This window comes from Phoxinus phoxinus (genome assembly GCF_949152265.1).
Source record: "Phoxinus phoxinus genome assembly, chromosome: 3".
NCBI lineage: Eukaryota > Metazoa > Chordata > Actinopteri > Cypriniformes > Leuciscidae > Phoxinus > Phoxinus phoxinus.
Genome location: NC_136878.1, coordinates 30,019,642 through 30,044,250, shown reverse-complemented (window position 1 = coordinate 30,044,250; position 24,609 = coordinate 30,019,642). Strand labels below are relative to the sequence as shown.

General features: G+C 38.1%; 1 protein-coding gene across 1 annotated transcript in view; it reads right to left on the bottom strand.

The window, feature by feature from the left end:
• Positions 1 to 24,609, bottom strand: part of adgrv1 (adhesion G protein-coupled receptor V1) — a 128,231-nt gene that overhangs the window by 31,118 nt on the left and 72,504 nt on the right. Inside the window, exons 81-83 of the mRNA XM_079608572.1 lie at positions 23,848 to 24,008; positions 23,621 to 23,721; positions 2,936 to 3,052 (exon numbers count right to left, since the gene is read on the bottom strand). Coding sequence (XP_079464698.1) covers positions 2,936 to 3,052; positions 23,621 to 23,721; positions 23,848 to 24,008 — 379 coding nt within the window. The remainder of the gene's footprint in view (positions 1 to 2,935; positions 3,053 to 23,620; positions 23,722 to 23,847; positions 24,009 to 24,609) is intronic.

The window sequence follows — 24,609 nt, the reverse complement described above, 5'->3', positions numbered from 1 at the left end:
CGGTCCGCCTAAACTCATCCAGTGAGAAACGTTCCGCGGTGCAAAAATAAGTTTGATTAAAATGCGTTAAAAATGTTTAACGCGTTGTTTTTTGTGTAATTAATTCATCTTAATTAACGCGTTAAAGTCCCGGCTCTAATTACAAGCTGTTGTGCCAGCTGTTTTGAGACTGTTTTGAGATAAAGACAAGCACATGTTCAAATCATTCTCTCCAGGATGCAAATACTTTCCAGTCTGAATCACGATTTACCTTTCTCACCAAAGACAACTTGTGTGTGATTTATTCCATGTGTGTTTACATAAACTCACGCCCACTTCGGCACATCAACACACTTACATAAACATAGTGTCATACATATTGGCCCTTACACTTTTGGCCCTTTCACAATTTATGGCCCCATCAACCTAAAACCATAGTCGGTTTGTTTATTTCATGTTCTCTTGCACAATCTTTCAACACCAGTTCATCAAGTGCCAAAAGAGATTACATGCTCTATGTAACTGCTAAGCCCCTGGTGTTTTTCAGCATCATTGAGAAAAACAAGATAATCCCACTATGTGAAAACAGCCTTTGATTTCAAGAAGTTCAATTTAGGTGAGAGGTTCCTCCAGGGTCAGTGCTAGGTCCTATGTCTTTTCAACCTCAACTGACACATTAGCCCAGATGTTTGTGTTCTAGTGTGGGTCTTTGGAGGATTAAAAGCTATGTTCTTTTTTCATTGCATTAAGCATATTCTGGCCAAATCCTGTTTTGCTTCTGGAGAACAAGACGACCTTCACAGCTATGAGTGAATTGACTTCCAGAGACAGGTTTCTGTGCTTAGAAGGGATTACTGCACAAAGGAAAAGAAGAGAGCAGGCATAAGGGTAACAGGTCCAGCAAGAGTTATGCGATGGATTTTCCAAAGGTCTCTGAACAGCTATTGCAGGCGTGCTGGAACACCTTCCTGCAAAATCTCCACCAGAATAATAACACGTAGCTGGAACATGTCAGGCAGCACGTAATATAAATCATGTGTTTCCAAACAGATTGAACAATGAGTATTAATTAAGGGCCAATCCTGAGCTGACAATGGGAAGTTATGATGCTCAAACATTAATGTCTGTATTTTAACAGCAGAAATGTGTTATTTTGCAGGCCAAGAAGTGTTGTTGTTTAAACACACACACACACACACACACACACACACACACACACACACACACACACACACACACACACACACACACACACACACACACACACACACACACACACACACACACACACACACACACACACACACACACACACACACACACACTTTTTTACATATTGTGTGAAAACATTTCCTACTCGTGAGCAACAAGTCAAATACCAAAGGCCTTTTGATATTTGCTGGATTTTCAAAAACTCTTATATAAGAGTTTATGTCCTAATCATACATACATGTACATATCAGTCAGAAAAGTGGAACCAGAAACTAGATTTTTTTTTGGACTTTTTTCTTGAGGGTAAAAGCTTGTCAGGCAGTCTATTGTCTGAGGGCAAGTTCTATAGAACTCTAGTAAACAATGGCAATGTGTGTTTAATGCAACTTACAATTGTGAAATGTTTATCTCTCTGTAAGTAAGCTCATCGATTACAGTCTTTTCCAACTGCTTACACACGTGTTCAAAACTATGTCACCTTTTTTTCAAAACTCTACACACAATTCCCAAAACTGCACACACAAAATGCAAAATGCCTCACGTCTCCTTTAAAATGTAACACTGCATTCAAAATGCCATAAATACATGTCAGAATGAAGCATTCACATCAAATGGCAAACACTTCTTTCATAATAGTACATTTTTGGACATATGTAAACACTGTTGGTCTAAATCTAAAGCTCTTTGGTCTTTCATAGGCTTATATCTACATTTCAATACAATGTTCTACAGTGAAAGTAATCTGCTGAGAGAGGTAACAAGTAGGCTATCACTGTAAACACAAATGCAATGTAGAAACTTTATTTATAAATATATTTATTAGGCCAAACATTACTGTTGTATACAGAACCATAAACATATGTAAACCAAAAGTATATTCTTTAGAATACAGTAAAGAACACAATTGTGTGTGTGTGTGTGTGTGTGTGTGTGTGTGTGTGTTGGGGGTGGGGGGTGGGGGGGGGTCTCTGTCCATTGTTGGCATCCATTGTTCAAAACAGGTAATCTGACCTTTGAGGCCTATATTACAGTAAAGCAGTGATTGGTTAGTGATCAGTAAAGCAATTAGTGTTTGCACATGTGAGGAGTGTGTGTGTGTGTGTGTGTGTGTGTGTGTGTGTGTGTGTGTGTGTGTGTGTGTGTGTGTGTGTGTGTGTGTGTGTGTGTGTGTGTGTGTGTGTGTGTGTGTGACCTGGTGAATAAGTGTAGCATTTTGATTGGTTGTGTTTAGAAAAGGAAAGCAAGTCACTTCCTGTTAGATTTTTGTGTTTTAGGTAGAGAATTGTGTGTAGTGTTTTGAAAAAAGTGTTTTATGCAATTGAAAACTGAGTCAAAGGCAGAGAAATAGCTTATGGTTTTGGAGATTTGGTGTGTATAGTTTTGCACTTTAAGTGACATGTTTCAAAAAGTTGGAAAAAACTGTAAACAAAAGTGTGTTGCACACCTTCAAATGATCTGTAGTAAAAACTTTACTCTGAAAACTTCCTGATCTCACCTTCAATTGGTTAAAAGGATAGTTCACCCAAAAATTAAGATTCCATCATCATTTATTCACCTTCATGTTGTTCCAAACTTGTATGACTTTCTTTATTCTGATTAACACAAAATAAGATATTTAAAAAAAATGTCTCAGTGCTTTTTTATTGTTATACAGGTTTGAAATAACATGAGGGTAAGTACATTTTGACACAATTCAAATTTTAAATTTTGTCCACACAAGTCAATGACAAAAGTAAAGTTGTACCTGTATGAGCATCCAGCTGAACTGGCTGAGGTGGAAGTAATGGAAGAAGAGGCCAAGAGTAGCGCAGCTTTCCTCTGAGAACATACGTCCCCGGAATGCAGACACCAGGAAACAAATCTGAGAAACACAGAGTGACAGATACATCAGCAGAGGCCCTGGGGTCCTCATCCACCCGGTACACACTCAGCAGAATACACACATTCAAAATGACAGTCTACCTCTGAGTCCGAGAAGACCATCTCAAAAGTCCAAGATTGTTCCTAAAACATATATATTTATAATATTTTTGATGCATATTTAGCTTGGAGTGTGGAGGACTGTTACATCACACAGCAGAATGGACAGCCAGAAAAAGCAACAGTTGATAAATCTGTGTGTGTGTGTCTGTGTGTGTGTGTTTGTGGATCTACAACAAATTATATACAGTAAATATTCTATAAGATTCTATATTCTGACAGCTGACCTAAGAATATAGTTTCCTATTTACAGTTAACCAACTAGTTTTTTTTAATATATGACAAATTCCAAGAATCAATGTACACTTCAGGAACAGTGAAAAACCTTATCAAACTAAAACAACAGGGCAGTTTCACCTTGTCTGCGACCTCTCATAACTGTATTTGTGGAAACATAAAAAAAAACTGGCAGCCATCTCTCATGTGGAGGGCACTAGGTAACGGTCTGTTCCGTGAACAGTGTAACCCTTTCAATGCAAATAACACAGTGTTTTTTCAACTAAACGGAGAGTCCCTGTCGGGAAACCCCAATTAAGGGGAAACAGTGTCTGTGGAAAACCTATCCTGGCTGCTGAGTGAAGGAAAATATGGAGTCACTACATTAAATGAGGTACTGTTGGGATAAAAGTCAGGAGGGCAGCGAGTGGTGTGAAAGGGATGTGTCAGAGCAGGAAGGAAAAGAGCTGGGACGTCCGTAGTGTGCAGTGTCCATCGGGTGCATGCTGGGAAGCGTGATTCTGGGTAGTCGTTAGCTGGCGTGGAAATGCGGTAATGTTGCCAAAAAAAAAAAAGGTCTGTACTGAATGTGTGTTAGTTAGCAAGGTCATGGTACAATCTCATAAACAAATAAACTCAAAGCCTCGCTCATTCGGACATATTCATTTACGGTCTGTCATCACTTCATTTTGTGACCTACATTTGCTTAGTATAAAAAACAGTGTCAAAGATTACTGACGTAAAATATGAGAATTTGCAGAACACAAATATCAAAGGTTATTTTTGAGGTTAATGCAAATCCTTTTAGGGTCTGTGTGATATGTGCACTTATTATTGAACAGAACTTAAACTAAATAAATTTATGTTTTAGAAATATATGTATAGAAATACAAATATTTATACTTCATACAACTACAGAAATAGATTAACTTTCTATTTATTAAAAGAATACTGAAAACAACGAATCACTGTTTTCACAAATAAGTACAACTGTTTGTAAAAAGATATTAAAAAGAAATGTTGTCTTGAAATGTTGTCACCAAATCTGCATTTTAGAACGATTTCTGAAGCATCATGTGACACTGATCCTTATCCACTTATCCCTAAACACATTACTGTGAGGGAACAGAACTGTTCCTAACTTTTCTATAACTCATATGGTACATGTGAATGTCACTATTATAATTAACCTGGCAATGATATTGTATACATTTCACATGACTGTGTTAAAAACTATCTATCTATCTAGACACATACAGTATATTCTTCATAGCCTAATGTTACCAAAAATAAAAAAAAGTGAGAAAAAGAAAAAGCTTGAAATGATTGTTTAATGCTAGGTTGCTAGGATTGGTGGCTGGCTTAGCAAAGGGTCAGTTGTTCACAGGTCTTCTTCTGTGTCACAGGGCAAATACCCAATCAAATGCAAACTAGAAACTCATTACAGACTCTACAGTGCCACCTTCATTAATGCACACTGAGGCAAAGCCCATGTTTTTGTTCCTGTAGTCGTCCCTAGGGCACACACCCGGGTGAGTAAACAGGGAGGAGATCTGATCAGCTTACCATTCAATATGATCTGCTCATGCACAACCACTCACACGATCACATCAGTAACACTAGATGCTGACGGCAGGAGAGCCATCCCCCCTCCTATAATAACCTTTCTGGATGGTTCTCTGGCCCGCGATTGATCCCGTTGCCTTATGTAACAAAAGACACATTCAGAAAGACTTCTAAACATAAGCTAAAAGTAACAGCTGTGGGTCAGTTCATCACAAAAAACACACATCAATCTACTTTGGGTTGTATTTCTGGCCCCTAGCCAACCATTTATCCTGCAGTAATGTGCATAAATACAGGCAACATGGCTCCGACTTACATTAACAGCTCCTGATTAATAAGACATCAGCACCTCCGTCATCTGAACCATATGGCCTCCGATGACATAATCAAAGCTGTATGGGGGATCGCGGTTCACTTAGAGGCTTGAGATTGGAGAAGGGTGATAGAGAGCCAAAGTGGAGATTAGAGGGCCCTGTGTCTGGGACCAGTCTGGCCTGGGGAGTCAGTCCTCAGGACCTGATACACTTGATAATGTGGACCTACTTATCCTTTCAGTAGTCACTGAAACCCATAACAGGGAGTGGCAGAAAATAGACCATTCCATCTGATACGTGTTGTGTTTATAGGACGGATGTTCTGCACCGGCTGTACCATAAACAATATGGGTGTAAACAGTACATGTGTGCAGAACAGCTAATATTATCATGAGTTAAAAATTAAACCTACACTGTAAAAAACCTTTTTAGCGAGTTTTATATTTGACAAGTGAAAAAAAAAAAAATCTTACAGTGGAGCAAAATACACTTACTCTAATACATTTATTATTTAAAAAGGCAAAAATGTCTATAAGAATAATAATAAAAAAAAGATTAAATATTAAAAAACATGTATTATTAAGGCTATATTATGCACTTTTACTAATTCTTGATTTTGTTTTTGGTGTCTACTAGAAGAGGTCATAAAACACTTTATTTTTCACTTATTTTACATTGTTGCAGCACCTCTTTTCCAAATCTGTCAGTAATGCTCTGTTTATTTCTGGTCTCAATGCCCCTCCTTCGGAAAAACGCAATGAGCTCTAATTGGTCGGCCGGACCAGTTTGTTGTGATTGGTCAAGAGCTTCAAAAATGTTTCGAAAGTGTCAAGCCCTTTACCATAACCGCGAGTTTCAACACACTACTAACGCTACTAAACCGGAACTGCTCCTTTTTTTGCATATATGATCTGGGCGGGAATTATTTAAATGAGGAATATTGGGACGTGTACGGAAGAAAACTCAAGACTTCAAGGCGTTTCAGGGAGTTCAGAAAGAGTGCTTACTGATATAGAGAATAACTCTCTTTGGAGAGGACTTTGTAACTTTCCTCAAACAGCAACATTACACACTAAAGAAAGTTGAAAATGTAAAACACATAATTGGTCCTCTTTATATACGTAATTGGTTATAAACAAATAATACAATAAGTGAGGCTAATAAGACACATAAAAAAATATCTGATTCTAAAATAACGTACTGTTTCGTTTTGAATTTGTAGTGAATCTTTTGCAAATAACACTAACACAATGGTTCAGGAACATTTTATGTTCCTAACTGCAGCACTAACTGCAGGTCAAAAGGAAGACTAAATGAAAAAATGTCAAAATGTTCTCTAAGGTCAATTGGTTCCCAATGAGTATCAGAGAGGCCTGTCATTATGGAGACTGAGAGATGAGTCACTCTGTATTATCAGCTTTCTAATGACAGTGCTGGGTTAGTGCCATAAGTTCTACAATGCCACTGTCTTATCTGACCAAACAGACATAAATCAGCTATTGTGATTTGTTTGGTTCTTTGTTTGGTTGCATTGGCTGTGATGTGTTTAGATATGTGTCCTTAAGAGACAAAGGACAGAGATTAGTTATAAACATTTAAATAAAACAATTATTCTCTTACTCTTTTCAAGTATGTCATGCTACCCTTTTAAATAACTGACACAAAAATTTTTTTGTGAGTTGCTATGGTAAGAAAGCAGCTGGGAATGTAAATGCACTTTTCTTTTTTTTATTCCACAGTCTCTACAGATATGCCCAATCCGGAGGAAGATACTGAGCTAAAAATAGCCATACACCATGCATTAAAAACATTATGCCCTGAATGACAGGTAGATGGCTTGGGAACCAGACATATTAAGTGAGAAGGACAGCCCAGCAGGAGCAGGAGAGTAAAAGCTATACTCCAGTAGTTGCTTTGGTTAAAAAGCATACTGGAGGACAAATCAATATAAAACAACACGAGTGGTTCTGAGACCTATGCATTTGCTTTATGTCATCGGCCTTGCTACATCTTCTACATATTAAGCCCAACATGTTGTTTTCTCATGATCACGACTTAATTTTCTTGTGATCTCAACATAATATAAGTAGTTTTCCCTTACAAGAAAGAAAATGTATGGTACGTCACTAAAAACTTAGCTGCAAAGCATTTAATGACATCTGTCAACCATGTAGACCATCCCGTCACACAAGTCGGCAGGGAATGAAACTGACCACGTGACTACAGTATGTATGACGATAAACTTGTTGCCTCCTTCTCAAGTGTCTAACGCTGATTTGTAAGTGGTCTGTCACTGAAAAAAAAAACAAAAAAAAAAAAAACAGAGCTATATTAGCTGGAGTGAGTCCCTGATCAAAGTAAAAACTAATTTGCTTAGCCATCGGATAATTAAGCTTAGAAATGGATTTGGCTACCTTTTGTTTTCTTGAGATCATACAGGGTGATGTAAAGGGACATAATAATAATAACAAAATTTGATGGGTCTCTGTAACCTTTTAAAACATGAAATCTTCTGTAAAATATTTAATGTGCAAGTGGATTTTTACTCCATTAAAAGATACATTTACCTGAGAAGCAGGTAAATGCATTGATCTTTGCAATCTGCTGCACTCAGAACCACTCTAGTCCTGTACTCCATCTGTGTGCCTCCGAGTGCTACTATATATAGATACTGTGTTAGTCACAGATGCACCTCCCCCCTTTTCTAGAGCCGACTATAAAGGAGCCAAGCAGTCTGTGGCCTCAAGCTAATTTCCACACACATCAGTCAGACAGGTAAACCTCAGCAACAGCCCCGCGGGCCTTCATGTGTGAAACAAACACGTGTGAACACAATCAAGAGCAGCCCAGTGATATACAGTGTATGTGTACAAGTCACTCAAACAACTATCATCACCAGCTGATGGAAATGTGTAGTGGTGAAGTGAAGAGAAAGAATTGCAGGGTAATAATATAGCAAAGATTCGTCTGCCTTCCTCCTCAGAAGGGAGAGTCGTCTAGGCTGTTTCCTGCCTGGAGGATGCATATGTGTTTGTCATCAAGCAACAAGAAAGATATATATTTGGCTCAAGGTATGCGTGTTAGTCGCTGTCTCGAAGAATAAATCAACCTCTGCTCCACTGATGGTAGGTATTTGGAAGATGACAAGTGTGGTTTGGGCATTTTCTCTGAAGAGGACTCAGTTTCCATATACTAGAGTTAAATTGTTATGTCTGCACTAAAAAAAAAGCATCGTGTTATTACCATGTTTTTTTTTAGACATGGAAAGCACAGTAAGGACATGGTTATTTTTTATGATTTATTAATATTTTTCCAACATGTGCAGAACGACAAAACGCTGCATCACTGTCTTAAAGTCAACCAAAATTAAAAAAAAAAAAAAAAACATAATTCATTGTTGTATCAGTATTCTCATCACTGCATTTTAGATCATTTTAAGACATTTTAATGTTTAATGCTGTGGGTTTAAACTCAATTGTATACAAATTGGGTGCATTGTGTTTATTTTTATTTCAATTAAAATATTTGAAAATATATATTATAAATATGCTTTTTATAAAGTTAATGCTGCCAGCTATCATCCTAATTGATTTAAACCATTCAGAATTTGTTTGTTGATCCAACTAAGTATTTTTTAAGAACAGTTATTTAAAAAAACAAAACAATATATGGGTCCTTAAATAGCTTTCAGTTCTGTATTAAGCTACTTTTTAGTTAGTCGGGCTACAGTTTCAAAGTAGCTTCCCAACACTGGTGGTCTGTAACAAAAAAGTATCATGGTATAACCATCACTGTACAACTGTACAACAACACATAATATATATATATATATATATATATACACACATACACAGCAATTAGGATACATTAGAATCAAGACTGCCAAAGGACAAGCACACTATTCCCACCAGACTCTGGATCTCTAGAAAGAAAAGCTCAATTTGAATGATCATTTCAGAGGGTCAATATGCTCCTCTCAGTGATCTGCTGCTGATGTTGACTTGGCACAGGGCGCTAATAATAGCACTGGCCAAAAAGATTACATCACCGACAGAGCGTGAGAGATGAGTCACGTGAAACAGACGGTCCGAATATTCAATGTGTCATTCATAACACCATCCTTGTTCTCAATTGCCCTTTTTCTTTCATTCTCTCCCCCTACGTCCCTTTCCCACCCCCATCCATCAACAGCTACCGGTCTAAACTAGCTGGTTCCAGACTCAGCAGCATTGTGGGTGTTTCCTCAGCTGCTTTTGTTCAGTGGGTGCCAAAGGCATAAACATCTCACAAACATCCACCTTCATCTCTGCTATAGTTCCTTCTTTCTGCCTTCATTCTCATCCGGAAAGATTCCTCATTGCTCATGACCGGGCTTTCCCCAAACTGTCAGGTCTGATGGGAATTTTTTTGCATAGACTTTCATCAGCCAAAGAAAGCAGTCGCGGGTTTGTGCCTCAGGCATGCGCTAAGCGAGTATGCACTGTATCACGATGAGACTCGTCAAGAAAAGGTGTAATGCGCTAATAGGTGTGGGACGTGGTTAGTGGGTCAGTGTGGGAAGGCCGCACCTGATGTGTGACTCACATGCTCAGCCATGAAGAAATATGAATGTTATGTGCAGGCGGCCGTTCAAAAGGAAGGCTGCATTTTATACATCCTTCTAAAAGGATTTTCGCAAACTGTGGATACAGAAGAAAATTGGTCAAGACTTTGAAAATAAAAAAGTTATGTGAGATGATGAAAAAGTCCTTTTAAAAGTTTGATTATTATTTCAGCAATTTTAGGCGTCAGATCCTCACTGAACCTAAATGAAGTTTTATGCCTTAAAAATATTAAATAATCTCAGCGTAATTAAGTCATTCTAATTAGGACAGTTAAGCTAATTCATTAAGAAAAGTAATGTGAAATGAGCTTTACTATTTGATCCGAATAATTCAATGCTCATGTTTATGCAATGTTATTTTGTTATGAAACACGTAACTCCCACTTGATGTTTCACTTACAAACATTTTATATATCAGCGCTTTCAAACTGACAAACACACACACATGCACACAGACCATTGACATTCAGTGGAGCATTATTACACCCTTGGCACTAGTCCGGTTGACCTGTCCCATTTTTCTTTTGTTCGTGATTACTTTCATCCCTTATGCAAGCTTGCTTTCATCAGGGACAGTGAAATCTATTGTTTTTGACATCTGAAGTCAGTTGCAGTCTCATCGTCAGTAAATTGAAGAAAGGCATAAAGACAAATGTGGATTTGCACAACGATGACAAACACAAAACTCCAGGAGACACATTTAGAGAGTCACACTGTTGATACGTGCATAGAATACAGTCTCCGCAAATGAACACGTTCAAAAATTCTAAGATTCGTTCTAAGATTTTTACAATATTTTTCAACAAAGTCTCATCAAGGCTGCGTTTATTTGATCAAAAGTACAGTAAAAACTGTAATATTGTAAAATATTTTAATTTAACATAATTGTTTTCTATTTGGATATATTTTAAAATGTAATTGAATCCTGTGAAGGTAAAGCTGAATTTCTAGCACCATTACTTGAATGTCACATGATCCTTCAGAAATCATTCTGATATGCTGATTTGATACTCAATAAACACTTCTTATCAATGTTTAAAACAGTTGTGCTGCTTAATATATTTGTGCAAACTGATGTTTTGAGCAAATTAAGGCATCCTTGCTAAATAAAAGTATTAATTTCATGAAAAAAATATCTTACTCAACCCAAACCTTTGAAAGGCACACTTTGTATAGATTACATTGTATTATTTGTTATTGTAACAAAATATCAAGTAAAGTGGCATTTACTTTAAAGACAGCACAAGCACACTTGTAAGCAAAGCATTGAAAAAAACAAGAAGTCTTAGCGTTTACGAAGACAAAAACGAAATGGTTACTAAAGGCGACATATTAAAATGAATTTGGGAAGTGGTGACAGGAATGCCATTAATCCTAGCATGAACTGAGTAACACAGCAGAAGTGACTTCAAAGTCTGCTGTATCTTTCTTAGAAAACCTCCTTGAAGTTTCAGAGTGTGATGAAACCAAACAAGCTTTGATCCCTCACATCTAAACTCACAGACACACTGTGTTGATGTTGTCACAAATCTCCTAGCTACCTGATACCACTACCGCTCTCTCCTCTTCAAAACAACACATGCTATCGTTTATCTCATGCCGGACTGTGGTGAGCAGAAGACTGGCTATCGCGCTGACACGCTTCAGGTCAAAGCGGACACCACCATCCAGCCAAAATAAAAGTGACCATGGGAACACAGTTTTAAACAGACTATCATAAAAACAATGATGGCTGAAAACATTAAAATCAGTACATTCAGTACTGCTTACAACATCCTTTAAAAGAACAATGATGATTGACACCATCATTTAATAGATGAATATTGTTGAAAGTGACTCAGTGAAAGTTAGAAAGTAGATACATCCAATACAGCAGGGTATTCATTTGTTATCTCATAATGCTCATAATAGTCTTTAATCCAACTTTGAGATTCGTTGAGAAGCACTTGAGTTTTGAATGGCTTTGTAACTCACCTTGAGACAAACAGTGACTTGACACACGTACATACAGTATCAATGACTCAAATCATGAGAATCTCACTTTGAGATACCCTTCCTGAGGTTTATTAGATCATATCATGTCCAGATCTACATTATATTATAATTTATGTATGTATGTATGCTTGGAATAAAATGGCGTAAATGGTGCCAGCCTGTAGAGTCACACTTTCTCATATAATTGCGAGGTTTATTCTTCCTTTCTGAAACATATTTAAGTTACTTGTGGGTTGTAATGTGATATCTAATGTTGACACAGCTTCAGAGCAATGCATATATATATATATATATATATATATATTTATATATATATGGAGGGTTTTCTGAATCTGCCTTCACAGAAATCTGGTTGTAGACGTTGATAGCTTACTTTTTTTTGCCCCATCCAGGTAGTGTAACCACTGTTCCTTTAACTTTGAACTTGCGAACTATGCTTCCAATGGTGTCTCTAGGAACATTTAGTGCCTTCACAATCTTTTTGTATAATGTTCCTTGTTTGTAAAGGGCGATGATATCTTCTCTTAACTTTTTGGACTAGTCTTTTGACTTATCCGACTAACATGCAGTCAAATGTGGAACTCAACAACCCTAGCCAGTTCAGATATCTCATATGTTGCTCAAGCACACCTGGTGCAACTAATGAAGCCCTTGACTAGTTGCATTAGGTGTGCTTGAGACAACACCTGTTTTGCAGATTTGTGCTTTTGTGAGGGATTCTATTCAGGGGGTTGAATAATTTTGAGACTGCAGAACTCATTAAAAGTTGCATTTTCAGTTTAATTTTAATTTGTTTGAATATTTCAATTACTTTTGTTTGATTGCAAACAGCTGAAAATCTGTACATTTTGCCAATAAAACTGCTTTGCAATGGGTGTTGCATCATTTAGATTACAACTGTATGAATGAAATATACACTGAAGTTCAAACGTTTACATTTTTATATATATTTATATATTCAAAGAGTTTAAAACAATTATAATACTTTAATCAGTTAGTTTTAAATTACAATAAATATATATTATTATATTACAAATATTTATATTTTAAATAAATGCTGTTCTTTTAAACTTTACATTCAAAGAATCCTGAAAAAAGTATTATTTACAATTTAATAATTTATTAATTTACAATTTATTTTAAGCAGCACAAATTTTTATAATAATGGAAAATGTTTCTTGAGCACCAAATCAGCATATTAGAATGTTTAAAAAATATGAAATTAGTTTAAAACTGTAATACTATTTAATAATATTGCTGTTTTACTGTTTTATTTGCAAATAAATTAAGCCTTGGTGGGCATTAGAGACTTCTTTAAAAAAACATTTAAAAAACAAGTGGTCAGAATACCACTTGGTGCTCAACAACAGAAGGCCCTTAATCTTAACCACTCGACAGTGTTTTTTTATTCTAAGTTGTTTTTCTAGCTTTTCCCCACTCATATTCTAATAAATATGATTATGTGAAAAGTGGAGCTCTCAATACATATTTGCATACATTTACATTAGATTAAACATATTTTAAACGACCCTGGGGTTAAGTGGGTGGAAATTATTACCATGTTTTGTTTTTGTTTTCATATAGGATACTGTACATTGTTTTGGTTTGAGAATGGAGCTGCAGTGACCCCTACAGCCACAATAAAACAATACAACTTATATGGAGACCAGTGTTTTACAGAACACCATTGATAAATATGAGTAAACATTAATGTTTGGACAGTTTATCGTATAAGATAAAGACTGTTGACAGTTTGTTTTGGCCACACAACCATGCAGACTGCACACAGTCACGCAGTCAAAGTGCACTAACAAAAGACCTGAAGTTTAATTAAATGGCTGTTGATGGTTTCCTTCCTCGCTTATCTGACTGCACATCCTGAAGCTTCTTGGAAATCTGACAGAAGCCTGGTCCCTCTATCTATTCTGGAACATGCACAATGGCCTTTGGCTGTTTCTTTCAGTTCTCTGGGTTCTGTCCTTGTAATTTGTACACGTTTCACTGTGTGGAAATGCTAAACTAGACAACGGCCAACATTCAGTTTGGATGTAGCGCATTATACATGTTGATCCCTCAAAGTTGACACTAAAGTCATTCTCAGATTGAGCTTCAAAACTAATACCTACACATGCGACTAAGCGATACAATGCGATTTAACCTGGGCACGAGCGACTAGCTGTGGCAGCGCTGACCCTCATTCTTTCCAAAGTCAATAAACAAACAAAGAGCCAGCTCATCAGGCGAAGCATTGCCCTGTCTCACCCTCCAAAGTTCAGGCCAAATGAACTATTCATGCTTCCCAGGTGTCCAGAAATAGAACATTCAGACTCCCAGAGTACAGAGGTTATCCAGGGAACATGCTGACAGACCTGTGCTGATAGGACTGTCCTGGTTGGCCACCAAACATGAACCAGATTAAGAGCTGGTTTGACAGACAGGGCAAAAACATTAATGATGAAGTGGGGTTTATGTAAATAAGTAAAGCTGGTAGCAGGTAAAAATGCCTTAAAAATGATAAAAATGTCAACTGTAGTTTGATGTAAACATGCTGGATGAAGCTGAGCTACAGTCACATTATCTAGGTCTGTCAGTCCAATTGACCATTGACAATTACAAATCCAGTCAGACTAAAGCATTTGCAATTTTTAAAGGACAAATTATTGATTTTGTCCAACTGAAGTCAAACTATTAAACTGCATTTTAAACGAACATGTGTGGAATGCAAAAAGCATCCACAATGAAACAGTAATAATTTATTGCACTCACATATGAATGTGACATGCAATAAATGCAATTCAGTCAGGACCACAAAAATACCATGAACAAATATTTTAGTCAAATTTTTCTTGCGGTATGGCTCTGTTCTGAATTACCCATCCTTTTCATGAGCTCCATGAAAGCTAGTCAGGGAACAGCAGCAGCTTCGGGGGACAATCTCCAATTTTTGGAAAAAATCCTCATTGTTCTCCCTCATTGAGAACAGAGCATGCATCAATGAAAACAGAATGACACTGATTAAGTTAAAAAGAAGTTAAAGGAGGAGCTAGGGGAGGAGGTGGGTTGCAAGCAATGCAGTGGAAGCAGCCAAGCAGGCAGACTGGGAATGCATTTAAATAAGGCGCCCTGTTTGAAAGGGACCAATTGAGTGCTTAGGAAACGGATCAGCTGATAGGTCTGTGTATCAGCTGATAGCTGAGCTTGACTACGCGGCCTGCCTGAACTGACGCTGAACGCTATATTAAATATTGATTTACATAGGAGAGTAAAATGGGAGGACCAAGGATCCTTAAAAAAAGAAAACACAAAATACAATATTATGTTTATGTTTAGATTAGTTGTCTTTTTGTTACCATGTGTTTGTTTATGGTGGTTTATTTTAGTCCTGATTAGTCCCTAGTTCGCTTGGTTACTGGTTACTGTGTGTATCTGTCACAATCTGGTCCACAAAGGATGACAAAGAAAAAGGTATCCGTTCAAACAGTAGAGTCATTTTAATCACTTGAAACACAAACAACAACAAACAACAAGGAAACCAAGATAACTAATGATGAACAGGAACATAGGAACAAAGAGAAGGAAACTAAATGTCCAATATGAAGATGGAACCAAAACAAAGGCAAAACATGACAACTCCTGGCGCGGTAAATTATTTTTTTTCTAATTAAAGTACAAGGTAGTAGGGTTGCACCAGCTGTTCATAAGTTCTTACTTAAACTGGAACGTAAAGTCCACACTAGAGGCTTAGTAACTACTAGCTAGTTTGTAACTAACTATGTACTTTATTCCGTTGCACCATTTGTTCGTAAGGCAGAACGTAGCGAGTAGGTCGTAAACTCTCCATAAAGTAATGCGTTGAATAACGTTTTTTTTTCTTCTTAAGCCAATCACAAGCCTTCTAATAGATAAACAGGGAATAGTCTGAACAGCGCGTAATTTCAAACTCATTCCTGACTAACGTTTTGGGTTACAACTGTAACCCTTGTTCCCTGAGAAGGGAACGAGACACTGCGTCGACTACCGACACTTTGGGGAATGAGTACCCACTATCTGAAGTATGAATGAAACTAATCCAATTCTGATTGGTGTTGCGTCATGACGTAACATGTGACGGCATACACGGAAGCTACAAAGGGACGCCGGCACAAAACAGAGTTAGCTTCTGCGATGAAGCAAGTTGCTCCCAGGCAGGGGAAGGCGTGGTGGAGGGACACAGTGTCTCGTTCCCTTCTCGGGGAACAAGGGTTACAGTCGTAACCCGAGACGTTCCCTTTCGAGGGAACCTCGAACTGCGTAGACTACCGACACTTTGGAGAATGAATACCCACTATACCACAATGAGCCCTGCCTGTCCCAGTGTGAAGCTGCGCACAGGCACACTTAGGACGAGAGCACTAGAGTGCCCTGCGCAGATGAAGAGCCCCTGAGCCATTATAGCAGTAACTAAGACTGAGCCAACCATCGCCCCGGAGCCCGAGCCTGAAGGGAAGTCTGACCAAGTATGTGAGCCAATCGCCGTGGGACTGGGAGATGGTATTCGAGGGCATGGCACGGAGGAAAGTCCCGCTCACACTCTGCATATTATATTGAGAAAGTGGAAGAGGATATTTGCCAAGCTTGAAATCCCACCCAGGCTCCCTCTCCCACCTTCTCTTCTAAAGCTAGCCAGTTCATCAGCCCTGCATCCGATGGTTCCCGTCAGTTCCTCAGTTCATCCATTGTTTACTCCAAAATGCTGCGTGGATGTGCCTCAGATCTTCCGATCACCAGCTCTGCCTTGGAAAGAGGATCCCCTGGTTCCACCTCCAGCCACTAAGCTCATCACTCCATCTTGGCTCGTTGACCTGTCGGCTCCGCCTCGGCTCCTCCTTCCCTCGGCTCCACCAGGGAACATCGTCATAATGGCTCCAACGGGCTCCCTCGTCCCTCTGGCGCCGCCTTGTTCAGGTGTCACTCTGCCTGCGCCAGACTTCTGGGCCTTCAGCTGCACTTCATCCCTCCACCCCTTTGACTCTGTTGGGTTCTGCCTTCTCCCCAGCTCCACCTTGATCCTCAGTCACACTGGATTCACCTCATTCCTCCGGTACCCTGGCTCCACCTCGGACGCTCGTCCCTTCGGCTCTGCATAGTCCCTACTTTGTCCCACTGGTTACTGATTACGTTCACCTCTCAATCATAATATCTACCTCTGTATTTGAGCCCTTAATTTCCTCAGTTCATTGTCCGGAATCTTCTTTATTTCATGTGGTTGTGTATTCGATTACTCCTGCGATCTCCAGTGTGTATCTTATAAAGAATTATTTGTTTGGATTCTCCTATGTTGTGCGATTACTGTTAGCAGTGCGCCAAAAGGCTACATTAGTGTGCAGTCTGCCTGAATACTTTTGAGAATTGTGCTAAAGGTCAGGCCAACTCGATGCCTCTATTTACAGTGCTTTTTTGGTAAGAAATAAGGTGTTCAAGGCCTGCTGTGGGTCATCTGGGGTGACCCACTAAACACAGTGCTGGAAAACAGTGCCATTGGCCAAAGTTTCAAGGAGGACATAGTCTAAGCACACAAACTAATCAAACTACACGCCATATGATGACATATCAAAACATGCAGTATTTGCTCTAAAAACAAAATGATCTCGGGAAAAACAATATTGAAAACAGTTCCATAAGAGTAAACCTGTGTTAGCGTTAAGATCAAAATCAGTAGTCAAAAATAACTAGGATGCATGTTCTGAAAGAAGCAGCAGTGCTAGCAAAAAAGAAGTATCTTATGCTCAGCAAGGCTGGATTTATTTGATCAAATATGCAGTAAAACAGTAATGTTGTGGAATAGTAAACACTTTGAATAACTGTGTTGTATATGAATACATTTTAAAATGTAATTTATTCCTCTGATGGCAAAGCTGAATTTTCAGCAGCCATTACTCCAGTCTTCAGTGTCACATGATCCTTCAAAAACATTCTAATATGCTGATTTTGTGCTCAAGAAACATTTATTATTATCAATGTTGAAAACAGCTGTGCTGCTTAATATTTTGGATTTGGAATATGTCAGGATTATTTCATTAATAGAGATTTCAAAATAACAGCATTTCATTTAACAGGTATTATTGATATACTAAAGTTTAATAGAAATTACCCAGGAGTCATGTAACTCTGATGCGTAAAGAAAGAGTACTGCACGCATCCAATTTGCCTTGTTCTCCACGAACCCATGTACAGACCTCAGTCCAGTTTGAGCCAGACTTTCTGAAAGAGGTGCACTGTTGATCTGAATAAGCATGTGCTTCCTTGTCTTTCAAGTAAATTAACAGACATGGGCACAATTTAATTAGAGAGGGAGAACTCTGGCCTCTCAAACACCCCTTTCTGCCATCTTTTGTAATCAGATTGCATCGTGGGACCATCAAACTGTTTAGATTCACTAAGCAGTGCGAGTGTGTGTTTATTATTCTGTGTTTATTTCAGTGACACACACACACACACACACACACACACACACACACACACACACACACACACACACACACACACACACACACACACACACACACACACACACACACACACACACACACACACACACACACACACACACACACACACACACACACACACACACACACACACACACAAAACACTACAGGAAGAGTGCAAAGAGGAGGTTTGAGAGGCCCAGAGATTTGCTTCCTTTTGGTCAACTTTCTCACAGGCATTGTTGTGCTCTCCCAGACATTTTGACGTCAGAAAAACCATGAGTGTCACTTTCCCATTTACGCTGAATGGACCTTCCCTGTCTCAAATTTAGCTCCCACAACCAGCTGAAAGAAAACTCTTGAGGTCTTAAAACATTAATCACAGATACATTAACAATACTCTCATTGTGTTTATTAAGAGGCTTATAATAATTTACATCCAGTATCCATTACTAGCCCCATGACAATTATAAACAACAGATACTGTCTAACAGAGATAGAAATGACAAGCAAAGCTGGCAGGTCATACACTATAGTTCAAAAGTTTGGGGTCAATAATAATCCAAAAAGACATTTATACTTTTGTTCAGGATGCATTTAACTATGAAAGAAAAGTGACAGTAAATATATGTATAATGTTACAAACGATTTCTGTTTCAAATACTGTTCTTTTGAACTTTCTATTAATCAAAGAATCTTGAAAAAAAGCATCACAGTTTCCACAAAAATATTAAGCAGTGCAACTGTTTCAAACATTAATAATAACTGGAGTAATGATGCTGAAAATTTAGCTTCTCCTCCACAGGAATAAATATAAATATATTTTAAATTGTGATAATATTTCACAATGTTTTTTATCAAATAAATGCAGTCTTGGTAAGTATAAAAGAACAAAATATATATATATATATAAAATAATTTTACCATCCAAAAACATTTGAACAATATTTTGTGCTTTGCAGCAGAACTTGATTTCACCAAGTGCAACATGTTCCTGGATCAACATCTTTGTTGATCCTGGAACAACATTCCAATCAACCAATCTTTTTGAGGTTCGAAGTTCACAGTTTATATCAAGTTTAGGCTTACAACCAGGGTTAGGTGCTTGTTCACCTACGTATCAGTGTTATTCCCCTTTAATTTCCCTCTGAATTTAGGGATTCATTTATGGGAAAGGTTGAGTTTAGGGGTAGGAATATGGTTAGGATTAAATTTAACAAAATAATTGACCCAGGAATGTGTCTAAATTATCATTTGTTTGTCTGTTAGTTTTTCAAATTAATTTAAAATTAAATCATTCAAAAAATACAGTAAATGTAACACGAGGAAATTATAATCACAGCACAAGGAGAACCTAAAAGCATTCACACCACATTTTCCTAATTCAACAGATAAGGTGGATACTGTGGATTGAACTACACGTCAGCCATCAATAAAATATACGCAGGGTCATTAAAATAGTACTACAAAAAAAAAAATGTCATGAGTCATGAATCATTTTGTCCACCTGGATTCACATACACCAAATTACTCTGAAAAGGCTTCCCAGGAATTTCACAGCAATATCTCATCATTTGCCATTTTGCCTGCTATTATGCAGCCAGTAATGCATCTCCAACAATTATTACTAATGCCTCTTAACTTACGTAATTCATGACACACTCAACTCGCTACAGTCTTTTGAATGCATCTCCCAACAAACGTGATCAGAACAAATGTCAAAAGAAAAATATGTTCCTTTCCTCAAAAACAAAACAAAAAACATACATCATTATGGGTGTATGATTAGAAGCTCTTTGTATTGCACAAGCAAAGAAGGTGTTTACATGAAAGTTTAAAATGTACAGTAGCAAAACAGCTTGTTTGTTTCTAGGGGTCAGAGAAAGGGTCGAAAACCAAATTTAGACTGGTTATATACTGATGAGCGAAAACATTATGACCACCTGCCTAATATTCTGTTGGTCATCCACGTGCCACCAAACAGCTCCGACCCGCCCAGGCATGGACTATTCAAGACCCCTGACGGTGTCATGTGGTATCTGCCACCAATACAGCAGATCCTTTAAGTCTTTTAGGTTGCGAGGTGGAGACGCAGTAGATCAAACTGTTTGGTCCAGCACATTCCACAGATGCTAAATCAGATTGAAAACTCTTCATCATGTTTTTCAAACCATTACTGAATAATGTGTGCAGTGTGGGATGGTGCATTATCCTGCTGAAAAGGGTCACTGGCATCATGGAATACCATGCCATTAAGGGGTTAACCTGGTTTACTGGTTAATGACATTGTGGCACGTGTCAAACTGACGTCCACATGAATGGCCGGATCCAGAGATTGCAAGCAAAACATTGCATAGAGCAGGTGAGTGCCAGAGTAGACCTATAGGTTCAGTACAGACAGGATAGCCTTTGTTGCCCTTGTGCATCAAATAGCTTTAGATACCCAATCCCTGTCACAGATTTGAGGTTTGTCACTCCACGGATGACTGTCGGTAGGTTCTTACCACTACTGACCAGGAGCAACCAACAAGGCTTGCCCTTTTAGAGATGCTCTGACCAACTCGCCTGGTCATAACAATTTGGCCCTTGCCAAATAAGTGATTGGTTTCTAATCTACTCTGAATATATATTTAGCTTTACAGAAAAAGCATTGACTTGTAAGACTCTGTTATAACAATCTGTACTGCAAAGCTAGATGACTCGACACACAAATGACACACTGTGTTGGTGAGGAAGGAAAGTCACTGCACGCTGCACATGACATGGGTAACGTTAAGTGAACCTAATATTCTAACCTTCAGATAAATAAGATACTGGTGGATCTCAATTCTCAGAGCTGAGCCGAAATGAGCATAACTGATTTTTTGACATCCTGACCTATCACTTCATTCCGGGACATTCAATTCAACAATTTTTGCAACAGTTCAATTGGTGAACTGGTGGCCATGTGTGTTAGCGTTTCCATATGTGTTTGTGTAGCCTACATCTCACACATGAACTGCATGCATGTGAATCTAAAGGTTGCCTTCCCGAAAATCCTTTTATTGCTGCAGCTCGCTAGCTGATTACCCTCACTAATGTGTGTTATTGCAGCTCATAAGAACAGCTCTATGTGTACTGACATATTGGGCCAGGTGAGCTAGTCTGGGTAAATTTCCACTAACTACAGTCTTGAGTTGTCGTCCTGTCTTACCTACATGCTGTCACGGACTCAGGTAGTCAAGAAGAGGCAGGCTATTTGAAGAGAAATATTGTTTGTTCTCTATGGCTGAAGGTGTGAAATGTTTTAAGATGGGATCACAATACATTTTCTTATTCTGTATTTTTTGCATTATAGATTAAAACTTCCATACAGTAGGTGAATTCTGAAGTCAGATCAGTGATTACAAATAAAAAGTTAAAATTATAGAAAGGGTGTCGACTGAAATGTCTTTTTCATTTCAAAAATTACATTTGACTTAGACATTAAATTGAGCAATTACTTTTTACTCAAGTTGTTATGCTGACAATATGATGAATGCAACGAATCAAAAAATATATTAAATTAGAAGCATGCAAAACAGAAACATTTAGTGGTCTCATATTTTTGGACCCCATTTTGTGTCACCAAAATGCCAATTTAAAGGAATAGTCCTTTTAAAAATCTAAATTCGGTCATCCATATGTTGTTCCAAAACGGCATAAACATAAAAGAAGCTGTTGAAGAACACTGTGTTCTTTTTTCTCTCCAAACAATAAAAAGCAAATGGTTCCAATGCTGTTTGGTTCCCAGAAACATTTTCATATCATCTTTAAAAATCATACAGTTTTGGAATGAGGGCAAGTCTTTTTGGTTAGAAAATCCCTTTAGCATGAGCATTTTCAGCTATGAGAAGTCATATTTAAAGTGTTTACTCATCTGCAAAATGTTAAAATGACATATGGTTGTTTTTGAGACATTTTAGATTTAGAAGGTGTGTGGATACACTTTTTAAAAAATGTTTATCAAATGCTTGTACACAAATGTCACTTTAAAAAGATCACATTGATTTCATGGACACACAGGTGCTTTCAGGGAAGTCCGGAATCGACTTAGAACAAATCCTTTTCCAGGTCTAGAGGGTATTAATCGTTTAACCTTTTAACATCCTTTGACAAAACATGAGTCCAGCTGTTGTCGGTACCGAACCAGCATGACGCATGACTTCTTGGGATGGCCAGACTGGAATTTTCCATTCAATGCCGTTGAGGTAAAGAAAAGCAAAACAATTAACGGATGACAGAATGCGACCGGGTTTATCTAAGCCCCGTTAAGTAGAGCCATGTTTGTTTTCTACTTTTTCTATAAGTGAGCAGGACCAGTGGAAAATTCCCACTCCGATCCACAGGTATCAGACCACTGACTAAATGCCCCCCCTCTTCTTTGTAGAGGGATGGGTGCACAGGGATAGTTCGGTTGTCAGGGCTAGCACACTAGCCCATTCGGATGTGTTCGCCCAAGCTGCAATGACACATTTCTTAGAAAATGTTATCTGTCCCCCCACCAAATCTAGAAGGGTACAAACGGTGTGCATTTGAATCTAAAGGCTTGCTAAAGTGCTTGGGTTTCCCAACGTGCTTTATCTGAAAGAAATACGTGCAAAAAAACACCTTCAACAACTGTCCATTCACACAAAACTTACTTGAACCCGACTTATCTACTTTAAATCACTGTTTTTAATAGACATGTGAAGTGCTCTTTGTGTACCGTCTTTGTATACTCAGGTTACAATACAATGTCCCTGACGCACAGGCAGAGGAAACTACTTTAATGCTCATGCTTTTGCACGACCACCTCAACATGTTATTCAAAGCATGTAAACAACATCCACTTTGAGCTTTTACTGAGTTTAAAACAACTCCGGGACTCAGCAACATTATACTGTACCTCAAACTGGCTCAAAGGCAACTAAAGATCCTCACGGTAAACTAGGCCACATTACGCAGCAAAAAGCGTCATGTTGACGTCATAGCTGTATCACATTTCTTTGGAGCAGCGTCCTAGATCCTGATACTGATTCCCAAGCACAAATTATAAGTGGAGTTCAGCCCCACCATTACATTATCAGTTACTGCATTGTATTGACGCAACACACACTAGACCAGTTTATTTTTATATTATAGGAACAATGTGGAGTTACAGTGAACAATTAAACCAGCATGCATGTACATTCAGGTTAGGTGTTGGTCTAGCTGATTGACTAGAATGCTGTCTACCATCGAAACTGGTAAATCTGGCAGACCAAATTACTGGAAAAGTTAGGTCTTACCTGAGTCCCTAAGCAGGCCATCATCATGTGTGTGAGGAGTTTGGCAGCAAACATGAGGAATCTAGAGCACAGCACATGAGACACAACTGCCAAGGCAAACCCTGCGGGTGAAAGACAAACATATACTATACAAAGTCTTGAGGACACAAGCAATGCATGATTTTTTTGTCACATTACGGGGGTTTTTGTATCCCCTCAAGCATGTAGACAGGACTGTAGTGAGTTACCTGAGATACAAATAAAGCCAGCAGCATAGAAGGCCTCGTTGAATGAAGCTAAACTTCCTGTCTCTGCATATGCTGTGTAGACGGACAGATGCGTACAGGCACACTCGACAAAATTCTCACTGTCGTCCACAACACGACAGAATTGACCATCAGACAGCCAGCTGGAGAAGAGAAATACCAAAATTAGCATGACAAGCAACATAAAATGCCATATTTAAACCTGTATCAAAACGAGACTCTTTTTCTTTTTTTTTTGCTTGAGTTTTGTTTTGTTTAAAGGTGAAGTATATGATTTCTATTCCACGAGTGGCACTAAATTATATTGTAAACAAAAACAAAAAACAATTGTTCTTAAAATATTAATCAATTATTTCTAGTACAAAGGGAAATGCTCAGTTTTCTGTTGGTTCAGGCTGTGAAATGAGAATTTCAGGATATTTTAAGATCAAGATCAGTGCGACAGATTTTTCTGAGGAAACACATAAATCTGTTATATTGGACTTGGCTGTCTGTTCAAACTTACGCAACACACTAAATTATCATTCCAAATAAACTCTCAACGAACTCCCAGCTATTAAGCTGTCACTAAGATAAGTTAGCTGAAGGAATCATTTAGTCGCTCTAGGGTGTCATTTACATTACAAGGAATCACAATTGCATAATAATAAATGGTCCCAAAAGTTCCCAAAAAGGTCCCAAAGTTATCAGAATACATATGCTTTAGGATAACAGAAATTCTAAATATTAATTCTGAGAGCAATC